This window comes from Nerophis lumbriciformis, linkage group LG28 (assembly GCF_033978685.3).
Source record: "Nerophis lumbriciformis linkage group LG28, RoL_Nlum_v2.1, whole genome shotgun sequence".
Taxonomy (NCBI): domain Eukaryota; kingdom Metazoa; phylum Chordata; class Actinopteri; order Syngnathiformes; family Syngnathidae; genus Nerophis; species Nerophis lumbriciformis.
Genome location: NC_084575.2, coordinates 9,588,171 through 9,602,121, shown reverse-complemented (window position 1 = coordinate 9,602,121; position 13,951 = coordinate 9,588,171). Strand labels below are relative to the sequence as shown.

The window sequence follows — 13,951 nt, the reverse complement described above, 5'->3', positions numbered from 1 at the left end:
CAGGTGCTTAAACCCCTCAAAAGTGTTCCATCTCTACTGAGCACTGAAACTTCACCATCTGTGTTAATGATCCTGCCACTGAAAACAAGGATTCTACAATCCATGGCTCCAAGTGTGGAAGACAACAGCATCACTCCAGATGTCAGCCTTTATTTCACTACCTATGTTTCAAGGAAGATGATGTTTCTTCTTATGTTGCACTTAAACTTGTTTTTTATTAATGGTCATTGGTCCAAGTTTACTCCTCTCTGAGCTGCCACCTTAACGTGGTAGAGGAGTTTGCGTGTCCCAATGATCCTAGGAGCTATGTTGTCCGGGGGCTTTATGCCCCCTGGTAGGGTCTCCCAAGACAAACTGGTCCTAGGTGAGGGATCAAACAAAGAGCAGCTCGAAGACCTCTATGAAGAAAACAAGCAAGGAACCCAGATTTCCCTTGCCCGGACGCGGGTCACCGGGGCCCCCCTCTGGAGCCAGGCCCGGAGGTGGGGCACAATGGCGAGCGCCTGGTGGCCGGGCCTGTCCCCATGGGGCCCGGCCGGGCTCAGCCCGAAGAGGCAACGTGGGTCCCCCCTCCAATGGGCTCACCACCCATAGTAGGGGTCATAGAGGTCGGGTGCGATGTGAGCTGGGCGGCAGCCGAGGGCAGGGCACTTGGCGGTCCGATCCTCGGCTACAGAAGCTAGCTCTTGGGACGTGGAACGTCACCTCGCTGGGGGGGAAGGAGCCTGAGCTAGTGCGCGAGGTGGAGAAGTTCCGGCTAGATATAGTCGGACTCACTTCGACGCACAGCAAGGGCTCTGGAACCAGTTCTCTCGAGAGGGGCTGGACTCTCTTCCACTCTGGCGTTGCCGGCAGTGAGAGGCGACGGGCTGGGGTGGCAATTCTTGTTTCCCCCCGGCTCAGAGCCTGTACGTAGGAGTTCAACCCGGTGGACGAGAGGGTAGCTTCCCTCCGCCTTCGGGTGGGGGAACGGGTCCTGACTGTGGTTTGCGCTTACGCGCCAAACCACAGCTCAGAGTACCCACCCTTTTTGGATTCACTCGAGGGAGTACTTGAGAGTGCTCCCCCGGGTGATTCCCTCGTTCTACTGGGGGACTTCAATGCTCATGTTGGCAGCGACAGTGAAACCTGGAGAGGCGTGATTGGGAAGAATGGCTGCCCGGATCTGAACCCGAGCGGTGTTATGTTATTGGACTTTTGTGCCCGTCACAGATTGTCCATAACGAACACCATGTTCAAACATAAGGGTGTCCATATGTGCACTTGGCACCAGGACACCCTAGGCCGCAGTTCCATGATCGACTTTGTAGTTGTGTCATCGGATTTGCGGCCTCATGTTTTGGACACTCGGGTGAAGAGAGGGGCGGAGCTTTCTACCGATCACCACCTGGTGGTGAGTTGGCTGCGATGGTGGGGGAGGATGCCGGACAGACCTGGCAGGCCCAAACGCATTGTGAGGGTTTGCTGGGAACGTCTGGCAGAGTCTCCTGTCAGAGAGAGTTTCAATTCCCACCTCCGGAAGAACTTTGAACATGTCACGAGGGAGGTGCTGGACATTGAGTCCGAATGGACCATGTTCCGCGCCTCTATTGTCGAGGCGGCTGATTGGAGCTGTGGCCGCAAGGTAGTTGGTGCTTGTCGTGGCGGTAATCCTAGAACCCGTTGGTGGACACCGGCGGTGAGGGATGCCGTCAAGCTGAAGAAGGAGTCCTATCGGGTTCTTTTGGCTCATAGGACTCCTGAGGCAGCGGACAAGTACCGACAGGCCAAGCGGTGTGCGGCTTCAGCGGTCGCAGAGGCAAAAACTCGGACATGGGAGGAGTTTGGTGAGGCCATGGAAAACGACTTCCGGACGGCTTCGAAGCAATTCTGGACCACCATCCGCCGCCTCAGGAAGGGAAAGCAGTGCACTATCAACACCGTGTATGGCGGGGATGGTGTTCTGCTGAACTCGACTGCGGATGTTGTGGATCGGTGGAGGGAATACTTCGAAGACCTCCTCAATCCCACCGACACGTCTTCCTATGAGGAAGCAGTGCCTGGGGAATCTGTGGTGGGCTCTCCTATTTCTGGGGCTGAGGTTGCTGAGGTAGTTAAAAAGCTCCTCGGTGGCAAGGCCCCGGGGGTAGATGAGATCCGCCCGGAGTTCCTTAAGGCTCTGGATGCTGTGGGGCTGTCTTGGTTGACAAGACTCTGCAGCATCGCGTGGACATCGGGGGCGGTACCACTGGATTAGCAGACCGGGGTGGTGGTTCCTCTCTTTAAGAAGGGGAACCGGAGGGTGTGTTCTAACTATCGTGGGATCACACTCCTCAGCCTTCCCGGTAAGGTCTATTCAGGTGTACTGGAGAGGAGGCTACGCCGGATAGTCGAACCTCGGATTCAGGAGGAACAGTGTGGTTTTCGTCCTGGTCGTGGAACTGTGGACCAGCTCTATACTCTCGGCAGGGTCCTTGAGGGTGCATGGGAGTTTGCCCAACCAGTCTACATGTGTTTTGTGGACTTGGAGAAGGCATTCGACCGTGTCCCTCGGGAAGTCCTGTGGGGAGTGCTCAGAGAGTACGGGGTATCGGACTGTCTGATTGTGGCAGTCCGCTCCCTGTATGATCAGTGCCAGAGCTTGGTCCGCATTGCCGGTAGTAAGTCGGACACGTTTCCAGTGAGGGTTGGACTCCGCCAAGGCTGCCCTTTGTCACCGATTCTGTTCATAACTTTTATGGACAGAATTTCTAGGCGCAGTCATGGCGTTGAGGGGATCTGGTTTGGTGGCTGCAGGATTAGGTCTCTGCTTTTTGCAGATGATGTGGTCCTGATGGCTTCATCTGGCCAGGATCTTCAGCTCTCACTGGATCGGTTCGCAGCTGAGTGTGAAGCGACTGGGATGAGAATCAGCACCTCCAAGTCCGAGTCCATGGTTCTCGCCAGGGAAAAGGGTGGAGTGCCATCTCCGGGTTGGGGAGGAGATCTTGCCCCAAGTGGAGGAGTTCAAGTACCTCGGAGTCTTGTTCACGAGTGAGGGAAGAGTGGATCGTGAGATCGACAGGCGGATCGGTGCGGCGTCTTCAGTAATGCGGACGCTGTATCGATCCGTTGAAGAAGGAGGTAAGCCGGAAGGCAAAGCTCTCAATTTACCGGTCGATCTACGTTCCCATCCTCACCTATGGTCATGAGCTTTGGGTTATGACCGAAAGGACAAGATCACGGGTACAAGCGGCCGGAATGAGTTTCCTCCGCCGGGTGGCGGGGCTCTCCCTTAGAGATAGGGTGAGAAGCTCTGTCATCCGGGAGGAGCTCAAAGTAAAGCCGCTGCTCCTCCACATCGAGAGGAGCCAGATGAAGTGGTTCGGGCATCTGGTCAGGATGCCACCCGAACGCCTCCCTAGGGAGGTGTTTAGGGCACGTCCGACCGGTAGGAGGCCACGGGGAAGACCCAGGACACGTTGGGAAGACTATGTCTCCCGGCTGGCCTGGGAACGCCTCGGGGTCCCACAGGAAGAGCTGGACGAAGTGGCTGGGGAGAGGGAAGTCTGGGCTTCCCTGCTTAAGCTGCTGCCCCCGCGACCCGACCTCGGATAAGCGGAAGAAGATGGATGGATGGATGGGTCCAAGTTTAAAGAAAGGAGGAATGCCTTTTTATGTTGCACTGTTTTTCATTAATTATGTTAAAAGGAAAATAAAAATGCATGTCAAGTTGATCAACAGATTGTATTATTCTCCAGTGCAATAACAGTACTGAAATGAAGGCAAAAAGGGCATTAATGGGAGCTTTAAAAAAAAAAGAAGAAAAAAAGAAGTAACTAAATAGTTACTTTTCACAGTAACGCATTACTTTTTGGTGTAAGTAACTGAGTTAGTAACTGAGTTACTTTTGAAATAAAGTAACTAGTAACTGTAACTAGTTACTGGTTTTCAGTAACTAACCCAACACTGGTTACCGGTGGGTAGCAATGTTTAATTGTACTGTCCCTGTCAAATAAATACATAAATAAAATAAATAAATACTTTTTTTAGATCTTTAAGATTGAAAGTGTAGCTGCCATTATGATGTGCAGGGATGTTTTCAAATTACCGTTAAGTCTTGAACTATCCAAAGTATTTCAAAGGTTGGAATCTGCGCTTTTGCATGATGTACTAGTTACTATGGTAATCTAATTAGTTACTATAGTAATCTAAGTCACAGCAGCTCAGACGAGACACCAAGCAGTGTGGGTGGGGAGCGTTTCTACGGAGTGTTTCCAAAGCGGCCAGCCTCAAATGCGGGTGTCAGGGACAGACATGGAAGGAGATTTTTACAGCAACGTTCTAAAGCTTAGCCCTGTGATGAGGTGGCGACTTGTCCAGGGTGTACCCCACCTTCCGCCCGAATGCAGCTGAGATAGGCTCCAGCGACCCCGAAAGGGACAAGCGCTAGGAAATAGATGGATGGATGGGGTTCTAAAGCTTAGTGATGTATCAGATTGTAGGTGGGGTTTTTCTTTTACCCTCCGTGTTCAGATTTTGCTGTGTTTGTTGCATTTTTGTTGCATTTCACTTGATTGTAAAATATGTTGATGGAGAGGGGGTGTGACGTTCATATGTTGTCAATATTCAGTGTTTTATCGTTCATAGTTAATATTGTAAATGCCACATTCTTTATTTTTATGTACATTCTGGGTGTCTCGTTCAGTAAAAAAATGTCAAATTCCTGTCATAACATTTTTAGCATTCAATCAGACATTATTGTGAGGTTCTGTATTAGTGTTCTTAAAAATCAGATATACTGGCCCCTAGACACATTTTTTTTCTCTAAATTTGGCCCCCCGAGTCAAAATAATAGCCCAGGCCTGTTCTTCTGTTTTTATATGTGAAGTATTTGGAACCATTGATACTAGGGATGTCCGATAATGGCTTTTTGCCGAGATCCGATATTTCGATATTGTTCAACTCTTAATTACCGATACCGATATCAACCGATACCAATATATACAGTCGTGGAATATTATGCCTAATTTGGACAACCAGGTATGGTGAAGATAAGGTCCTTTTTTTTAAAAAATTAATAAAATTAGATAAATAAATTAAAAATATTTTCTTGAATAAAAAATAAAGTAAAACAATATAAAAACAGTTACAAAGAAACTAGTAATTAATGAAAATGAGTAACATTATCTGTTAAAGGTTAGTACTATTAGTGGACCAGCAGCACGCACAATCATGTGTGCTTACGGACTGTATCCCTTGCAGACTGTATTGATATATATTGATATATAATGTAGGAACCAGAATATTAATAACAGAAAGAAACAACCCTTTTGTGTGAATGAGTGTAAATGGGGGAGGGAGGTTTTTTGGGTTGGTGCACTAATTGTAAGTGTATCTTGTGTTTTTTATGTTGATTTAATAATTTAAAAAAAAATTAAAAAAAAAAAGATACCGATAATAAAAAAAAAAACGATACCAATAATTTCCGATATTACATTTTAAAGCAGGGGTCACCAACCTTTTTGAAACCAAGAGCTACTTCTTGGGTACTGATTAATGCGAAGGGCTACCAGTTTGATACACACTTAAATAAATTGCCAGAAATAGCCAATTTGCTCAATTTACCTTTAACTCTATGTTATTATTAATAATTAATTATATTTATCTTTGTGGAAACACTGATCATCTTAATAATTTCTCACAATAAATATATATAGAAACAGATAAATATCAATATGCAACACTTTAATTTTATATTTTCTCTAAGTGCACATTTTTCAAATTAAACATTTTCAAATGATCACTTCTAAGACAGTCTTGTGAAATCACAATATCCCATTTTAACTAGCTAGCCACTAACATTTTTTAACAAATTATGACATACTTTGCACCATGTTTGCACAAATAATAACTCATCCATCCATCCATCCATCTTCTTCCGCTTATCCGAGGTCGGGTCGCGGGGGCAGCAGCCTAAGCAGGGAAGCCCAGACTTCCCTCTCCCCAGCCACTTCGTCCAGCTCTTCCCGTGGGACCCCGAGGCGTTCCCAGGCCAGCCGGGAGACATAGTCTTCCCAACGTGTCCTGGGTCTTCCCCGCGGCCTCCTACCGGTCGGACGTGCCCTAAACACCTCCCTAGGGAGGCGTTCGGGTGGCATCCTGACCAGATGCCCGAACCACCTCATCTGGCTCCTCTCGATGTGGAGGAGCAGCGGCTTTACTTTGAGCTCCCCCCGGATGGCAGAGCTTCTCACCCTATCTCTAAGGGAGAGCCCCGCCACCCGGCGGAGGAAACTCATTTCGGCCGCTTGTACCCGTGATCTTGTCCTTTCGGTCATAACCCAAAGCTCATGACCATAGGTGAGGATGGGAACATAGATCGACCGGTAAATTGAGAGCTTTGCCTTCCGGCTCAGCTCCTTCTTCACCACAACGGATCGATACAGCGTCCGCATTACTGAAGACGCCGCACCGATCCGCCTGTCGATCTCACGATCCACTCTTCCCCCACTCGTGAACAAGACTCCGAGGTACTTGAACTCCTCCACTTGGGGCAAGATCTCCTCCCCAACCCGGAGATGGCACTCCACCCTTTTCCGGGCGAGAACCATGGACTCGGACTTGGAGGTGCTGATTCTCATCCCAGTCGCTTCACACTCAGCTGCAAACCGATCCAGTGAGAGCTGAAGATCCTGGCCAGATGAAGCCATCAGGACCACATCATCTGCAAAAAGCAGAGACCTAATCCTGCAGCCACCAAACCAGATCCCCTCAACGCCTTGACTGCGCCTAGAAATTCTGTCCATAAAAGTTATGAACAGAATCGGTGACAAAGGGCAGCCTTGGCGGAGTCCAACCCTCACTGGAAACGTGTCCGACTTACTACCGGCCATGCGGACCAAGCTCTGGCACTGATCATACAGGGAGCGGACTGCCACAATCAGACAGTCCGATACCCCGTACTCTCTGAGCACTCCCCACAGGACTTCCCGAGGGACACGGTCGAATGCCTTCTCCAAGTCTACAAAACACATGTAGACTGGTTGGGCAAACTCCCATGCACCGTCAAGGACCCTGCCGAGAGTATAGAGCTGGTCCACAGTTCCACGACCAGGACGAAAACCACACTGTTCCTCCTGAATCCGAGGTTCGACTATCCGGCGTAGCCTCCTCTCCAGTACACCTGAATAGACCTTACCGGGAAGGCTGAGGAGTGTGATCCCACGATAGTTAGAACACACCCTCCGGTTCCCCTTCTTAAAGAGAGGAACCACCACCCCGGTCTGCCAATCCAGTGGTACCGCCCCCGATGTCCACGCGATGCTGCAGAGTCTTGTCAACCAAGACAGCCCCACAGCATCCAGAGCCTTAAGGAACTCCGGGCGGATCTCATCTACCCCCGGTGCCTTGCCACCGAGGAGCTTTTTAACTACCTCAGCAACCTCAGCCCCAGAATAATAATAATAATAATAATAATAATAATAATAACTCATGTAAAATACAAAAGTCAACTCTCAAATTTTTAAATAAATCATGTCACACTTTGAACTGGACACCAAATCTGTTATCTGTTTCTTTGTCATTTAGTGAAGACCAAGTCTTTAAAATATTTTCTTGGATTTTCAAATTCTATTTGAGTTTTGTCTCTCTTAGAATTAAAAATGTCGAGCAAAGCGAGACCAGCTTGCTAGTAAATAAATAAAATTTAAAAAATAGAGGCAGCTCACTGGTAAGTGCTGCTATTTAAGCTATTTTTAGAACAGGCCAGCGGGCTACTCATCTGGTCCTTACGGGCTACCTGGTGCCCGCGGGCATCGCGTTGGTGACCCCTGTTTTAAAGCATTTATCGGCCGATGATATCGGCAGGCCGATATTATCAGACATCTCTAATTGATAAAGTAGGTAAAGTGACCTTTCTAAGATGTCAAGGTCAAATATTATGTTATTTATATCAGTTTAATAGGCATATGTTAATATTTAATTTGTGTTTTTATTATTCTTTTTTCACCTGCCTATCCTGACTGCACGTCCCTGCGAGCCAGCAAGTCCAGATGTTTTGTTGAGATCTTACAAGATTTACGGTGGATATAACCACATTTTAAATGACATGAAACATAACAATGAGCAGAGAGACAGCTGCTATTGTTCTTCTTTGTGTACCTTTGTCATTTGAAGCTTGCAAAAAATGATCTATGCGTGAACAATGTACGTGTCAGGCAGGGATGACACATGGAGCACATGTACAATTTTATTTGGAAGCCACAGCTCTTGCATATTACAACTGTTGGCGATGATAAAGCAAAAACGAAGCAAAAAGCAAGAATGAACTCACCAGCTAGTCGACACACAGAATAAATAAAAGTGGTTGAAGGTTGTAACCCACAGGCATGCAGCGATGGCTCAGAATGCAATGTACAGCATTGAATATTTATATATATTTATATCGTATATACAGAACAACAAACGATGGCAGACGTGTCATTCTACACGGTTACACACACGACAAGACAGACCGACGTTATTTTTGTCATTCTCGTTAAAAAAAAAACGACTTTTTTTTTTTTTTTTTGCTCCTTTGTTTTCTGTGTAAAAGTGCAACTCAATTCAAAGAGAACCTTTTTTTTTTTTCAAAATGTCAGAAAGAAAAATAGAATTTCCCCCCAGTTACAGTATCAAAAAACGGAGCATATTGCATCTGGACATCAGGTCAAAGGTCAAAGCGTGTCTTGGTGGGACACAAACAAAACACTGAGGGTACTCGTCGCTTCCCAAGCCAAGACAAAGAGTGGGTCCGAGCGCGCGCACACACACACACACACACACACACACATGAATGAGTACCACAGAGAAGCGTCATATACTTACATCATTTGCATTGACACTCACCTTCTTCCATATTGCTTAGTAACACATAAAGGAATGTAGAAATGAATGATGACACAGCTAAACTGCCAATCAACGCTTATTTTGGAACATTTTTTTTTTTCATCCTCATTAAAGCACTATTTGTATTTTTTTTTTTAACATTATTCTTATGGTTCCTTCATGTGGAGCTGACAAGAGACGTCCTAGAGTGGCTATCTGAGTTGATACATGCAATCGGTTAACCAGGCTAAAGTCAAAATGTGATAAAGAGCGTTAAGGGGCGGGGCTTCTAGTCGTCGTCCTCGTCCTCCTCATCGCTGTCCTTCATGGAGATGCCTTGCATGCCTCCTTCCCTCACCGACGCCGTGGCTTCCTCCAGCGTCAGCCGATTACGCACCGTGTCGTACATCTTGCTGTTCAGCGTGGAGTCCAGGACGCCCTGCAGGCGGAAGTCACGGTACTTTTTCTGCAGAAAGGTCAGAAAGGTGGTGTCAGTATTCATCACACACACACACACACACACACACACGTACACACACACACGCGCGGAGTGAGGAGCGTGACCTTAGTGATCCTGATGAGGATCTTGAGCTGGTAGACATGCAGCTGCTGGTCCATGCGCTCCGTGAGCCACGTGCCCAGGAGGTTCATGGTGGCCGTGTACCATTGCTGCAACACACACAACACAACGCTCTCCAGCAAGAACACACACTTCCAACAACAACACACACACACTTCCAGCAGGAACATGCACACTATATATTACATATCATATACTAGATGTAGAAGAAGTGATCCTAGGAGCTATGTTGTCTGGGGGTGTTCTATGCCCCCTGGTAGAGTCTCCCAAGACAAACAGGTCCTAGGTGAGGGATCAGACAAAGAGCAGCTCAAAGACATGTATGAAAAAAATACAAACAAGGATACCGATTTCCTTCACTTGGATGTGGGTCACCCTGCCTGGAGCCAGACCTGGAGGTGGGGCTCGATGGCGGGCGAATGGTAGGAGCTGGGCCTATCCCCCGAAGAGGCAACGTGGTTCCCCCCTCCAATGGGCTCACCACTCATAAGAGGGAGCATAGAGGTCGGGTGCAATGTGAGCTGGGCCCTTGGCGGTCCGATCCTCGTCTACAGAAGCTAGCTCTTGGGATAATAAACATCACCTCGATGAGAGGAAACGAGCCTGAGCTGGTGCGCGAGGTGGAGAAGTTTTGGCTGGATCTAGTCGGATTCACTTCGACACACCTCAAGGGCTCTGGAACCAGTTTTCTCGAGAGGGGCTGGACTCGCTTCTGATGCAGTGAAACGGCTCAGAGCCTGTATGTTTCAGTTTAACCCAGTAGACTAGAGGGTAGCTTTCCTCCGCCTTCAGGTGGGGGTATGGGTCCTGACTGTTGGTTGCACTTACACACCAAACAGCAGTTCAGAGTACCCACCCTTTTTGGATTCACTTGAGGGCGCACTGTATAGTGCTCCCACAGGTGATTCCCTTGTTCTGCTGGGGGACTTCAACGCTCACATTGGCAACCGCAGTGAAACTTGGAGAGGCGTGATTGGGAGGGACGTCCACCTGGATCTGAACCAGAGTGGTGTTTTGTTATTGGACTTTTGTGCTCGTCACAAATTGTCCATAACGGACACAATCTTCAAACATAAGGGTGTTCATATGGGGACTTGACACCAGGACACCCTAGGCCACAGTTCGATGATCGACTTTGTATAGTTTTGTCATGGATTTGGGGTGTGATGTTTTGGACACTTGGGTGAAGAGAGGGGCAGCGCTTTCAATCGATCACCACCTGGTGGTGAGTTGGCTCCAATGGTGGGGGAGGATGCCGAACAGACCTGGCAGACCCAAACCCATTGTGAGGGTCTGCTGGGAACAACAGGCAGAGTCTCCCGTCAGAGAGAGTTTCAATTCCCACCTGTGGTAGAACTTTGAACATTACGAGGGGTGCGCTGGACATTGACTGCGAGTGGAGCATATTCCGTGCCTCTATTGTCGAGGCAGCCAATCGGAGCTGTGGCTGTCAGGTGGTTGGTGCATGTCGTGGCGGTAATCCCAGAACCTGAGCCGTCAAGCTGAAGAAAGAGTCTTATTAGGTCCTTTTGGCCAAGTGACGTGTAGGCCTGGCTGTCGCAGAGGCAAAAACTCAAACATGGGAGGAGTTCGGGGAAGCCATGGAAAACGACTTCTGGACAACTTCGAAAGAATTCTGGACCACCATCCGCCACCTCAAGAGGGGAAGCAGTGGTCAGTCAACATCATGTATGGTGTGCTGCTGACCTCGACTAGTGATGTTTTGGATCAATGGAGGGAATACTTCATATACCTCCTCAATCCCACCTACAGACCTTCCTGTGAGGAAGCAGTGCCTGGGGACTCTGTGGTTGGCTTTCCTATTTCTGGGGCTGAGGTTACCGAGGTAGTTGAAAAGCTCCTCAGTGGCAGGGTTCAATGAGCGCCTCCTGAAGTTCCTTAGGCTCTGGTTGCTGTGGGGCTGTCTTGGTTGACAAGACTCTGCAGCATTGCTTGGTCATCGAGGGTTGTGCCTTTGGATTGGCAGACCGTGGTGGTGGTTCCTCTCTTTAAGAAGGGGAATCGGAGGGTGTGCTCCAACTATCATGGAATCCCACTTCTCAGCCTTCCCGGTAAGGCCTATTCAGTTGTACTGAAGAGGAGCTATGCCCAGTAGTCAAGACTCAGATTTAGAAGGAACAGTGTGATTTTCGTCCTGGTCGTGGAACTGTGGACCAGCTCTATACTGTCGGCAGGGTACTCGAGGGTGCATGTGAGTTTGTCCAACCGGTTTACATGTGTTTTGTGGACTTGAAGAATACATTTGACCGTGTCCCTCGGCAAGTCCTGTGGGGAGTGCTCAGAGAGTAAGGGGTATGGGACCGCCTGATTATGGTGGTTCGCTCCCTGTAGGATCGGTGTCAGAGCTTGGTCCGCATTGCCTAGTGAGGGTTGGACCCAGCGAGAGCTGCCCTTTGTCACCAATTCTGTTCATAACACTTATGGACAGAATTTCTAGGCGCAGTCAGGGTGTTGAGGGGATCCGGTTTGGCAGCTGCAGGATTAATTTTTCTTTTTGCAGATGATGTGGTCCTGCTGGCTTCGATTGGCTAAGATCTTTAGCTTTCTCTGAATCGCTTCGCAGCCGAGTGTGAAATGACTGGGATGAGAATCAGCACCTCCAGGTCCGAGTCCATGGTTCTCGCCCAGAAAAGGGTGGAGTGCCATCTTTGTGCTGGAGAGGAGATGTTCCCCTAAGTGGAGGAGTTCAAGTACCTTGTTCACGAGTGAGGGGAGAGAGGATTGTGAGATCGACAGGAGGATTGGTGTGGCATCTGAAGTGATGCGAACCCTGTGTCGATCCGCCGTGGTGGAGAAGGAGCTGACCTAGAAGGCAAAGCTCTCAATTTACCGGTCGATCTATGTTCCTATCCTCACCTATGGTCATGAGCTTTGGGTTATGACCGAAAGGACAAGATCACGGGTACAAGCGGACAAAATTAGTTTCCACCGTCAGGTGGTGGGGCTCTTTCTTAGAGATAGGGTGACAGCTCTGCCCTTCGGGAGGAGTTCAGAGTAAAGCCGTTGCTCCTCTACATCGCGAGGACCCAGATTATGTGGTTAGGGCATTTAATCAGGATGCCACCCGGACGCCTTTAGGGCACGTCCAACCAGTAGGAGGTCACACGGAAGAGCCAGGACACTTTGGGGAGACTATGTCTCCCAGCTGGCCTGGGAATACCTCGGGATCCCCTGGGAGGATCTGAACAAAGTGGCTAGGGAAAGGAAAGTCTGGGCTTCTCTGCTTAAGCTACTGACCCCGTAACCAGACCTCAAATAAGCGGATGAAGATTGATGGATGGATTGTGCAAATGGCAGATATATAAGATTTATTTTTTTTAATGGCAGATATAGAGTGCATCCGAAAAGTATTCAAAGCCCTTCACTTTTTCCACATGTTGTTATGTTACAACCTTATTTCAAAATTCAGTTTTGTCCTGAAACTTCTACAGATAATATCCCAATGTGAAAATGATTTTTTTTTTTTTTAAATATGGCACATTTACTAAAACTAAAAAAAACCACGTCCATAAGTATTCACAGTCTTTGCTCAATACTTTTTTAATGCACCTTTTGCGGCAATTACAGTCTTTTTGAATACGATGCCACAAGCTTGCCACACCTATCTTTGGGCAGTTTTGGTCATTCCTCTTTGCAGAACCTCTCAGGCTCCATCAGATTGGATGGGAAGTGTTGGTTTTCGTCCAGGATGTCTCTGTACATTGTTCCATTCATCTTAGTGTATTCAGGGGGGTGACCAAGAACCCGATGGTCACTCTGTCAGAGCTACAGCGTTCCTCTGTGGAGAGAGGAGACTCTTACAGAAGGACAACCATCTCTGCAACAATTCACCAATCAGGTCGGTATGGTAAAGTGGCAAGACGGAAGCCATTCCTTAATACAAAGTTTGCCAACGTTCACCTGAAAGACTCTCAGACCATAATAAATAAAATTCTGTGGTCTGATGAGGCCAAGATTAAACAATTCGGCGTGAATGCAAGGCGTCATGTTTGGAGGAAACCAGGCATCGCTCATCACCAGGCCAATACCATCCCTACAGTGAAGCATGGTGGTGGCAGCATCATGCTGTGGGGATGGTGTTCAGCGGCAGGAACTGAGGGACTAGTCAGGATATAGGGTAAGATGAATGCAGCAATGTAGAGAGACATCCTGGATGAAAACCAACGCTTCCCATCCAATCTGAAGGAGCTAGAGGTGCTGCAAAGAGGAATAGGCAAAACTGCTCAAAGATAGGTGTGCCGAGCTTGTGATATCATATTCAAAAATACTTGAGGCTGTAATTGCTGCCAAAGGTGCATCAACAAAGCATTGAGCAAAGTTTTTGGATACTTAAAAGGGAACTGCACTTTTTTTTGGAATTTTGCCTATCGTTCACAATCCTTATGAGAGACAAGAAGACAAAAGTTTTTTTATTTGTTTGCAGCTAATGGACGTAATCCATTCTACCTCTAAATCCCTTTAAATGCATTCAAAAACCGTCCACAATACTTAATTTACATTCCGTAACCTTTATAATAACGAAGC

At 47.9% G+C, this 13,951-nt stretch overlaps 1 protein-coding gene across 10 annotated transcripts in view; it reads right to left on the bottom strand.

Moving 5' to 3' along the window:
• Positions 1-8,195: 8,195 nt before the first annotated feature.
• The window catches only part of cadpsb (Ca2+-dependent activator protein for secretion b), a 286,320-nt gene continuing 280,564 nt past the window's right edge, over positions 8,196-13,951 (bottom strand). For all 10 annotated transcript variants that reach the window (XM_061923570.1, XM_061923568.1, XM_061923571.1 and 7 more), the window contains 2 exons: positions 9,391-9,495; positions 8,196-9,292 (listed from right to left, as the gene is read on the bottom strand). In XM_061923570.1, coding sequence (XP_061779554.1) covers positions 9,116-9,292; positions 9,391-9,495 — 282 coding nt within the window. In that variant the 3' untranslated portion in view covers positions 8,196-9,115. The remainder of the gene's footprint in view (positions 9,293-9,390; positions 9,496-13,951) is intronic.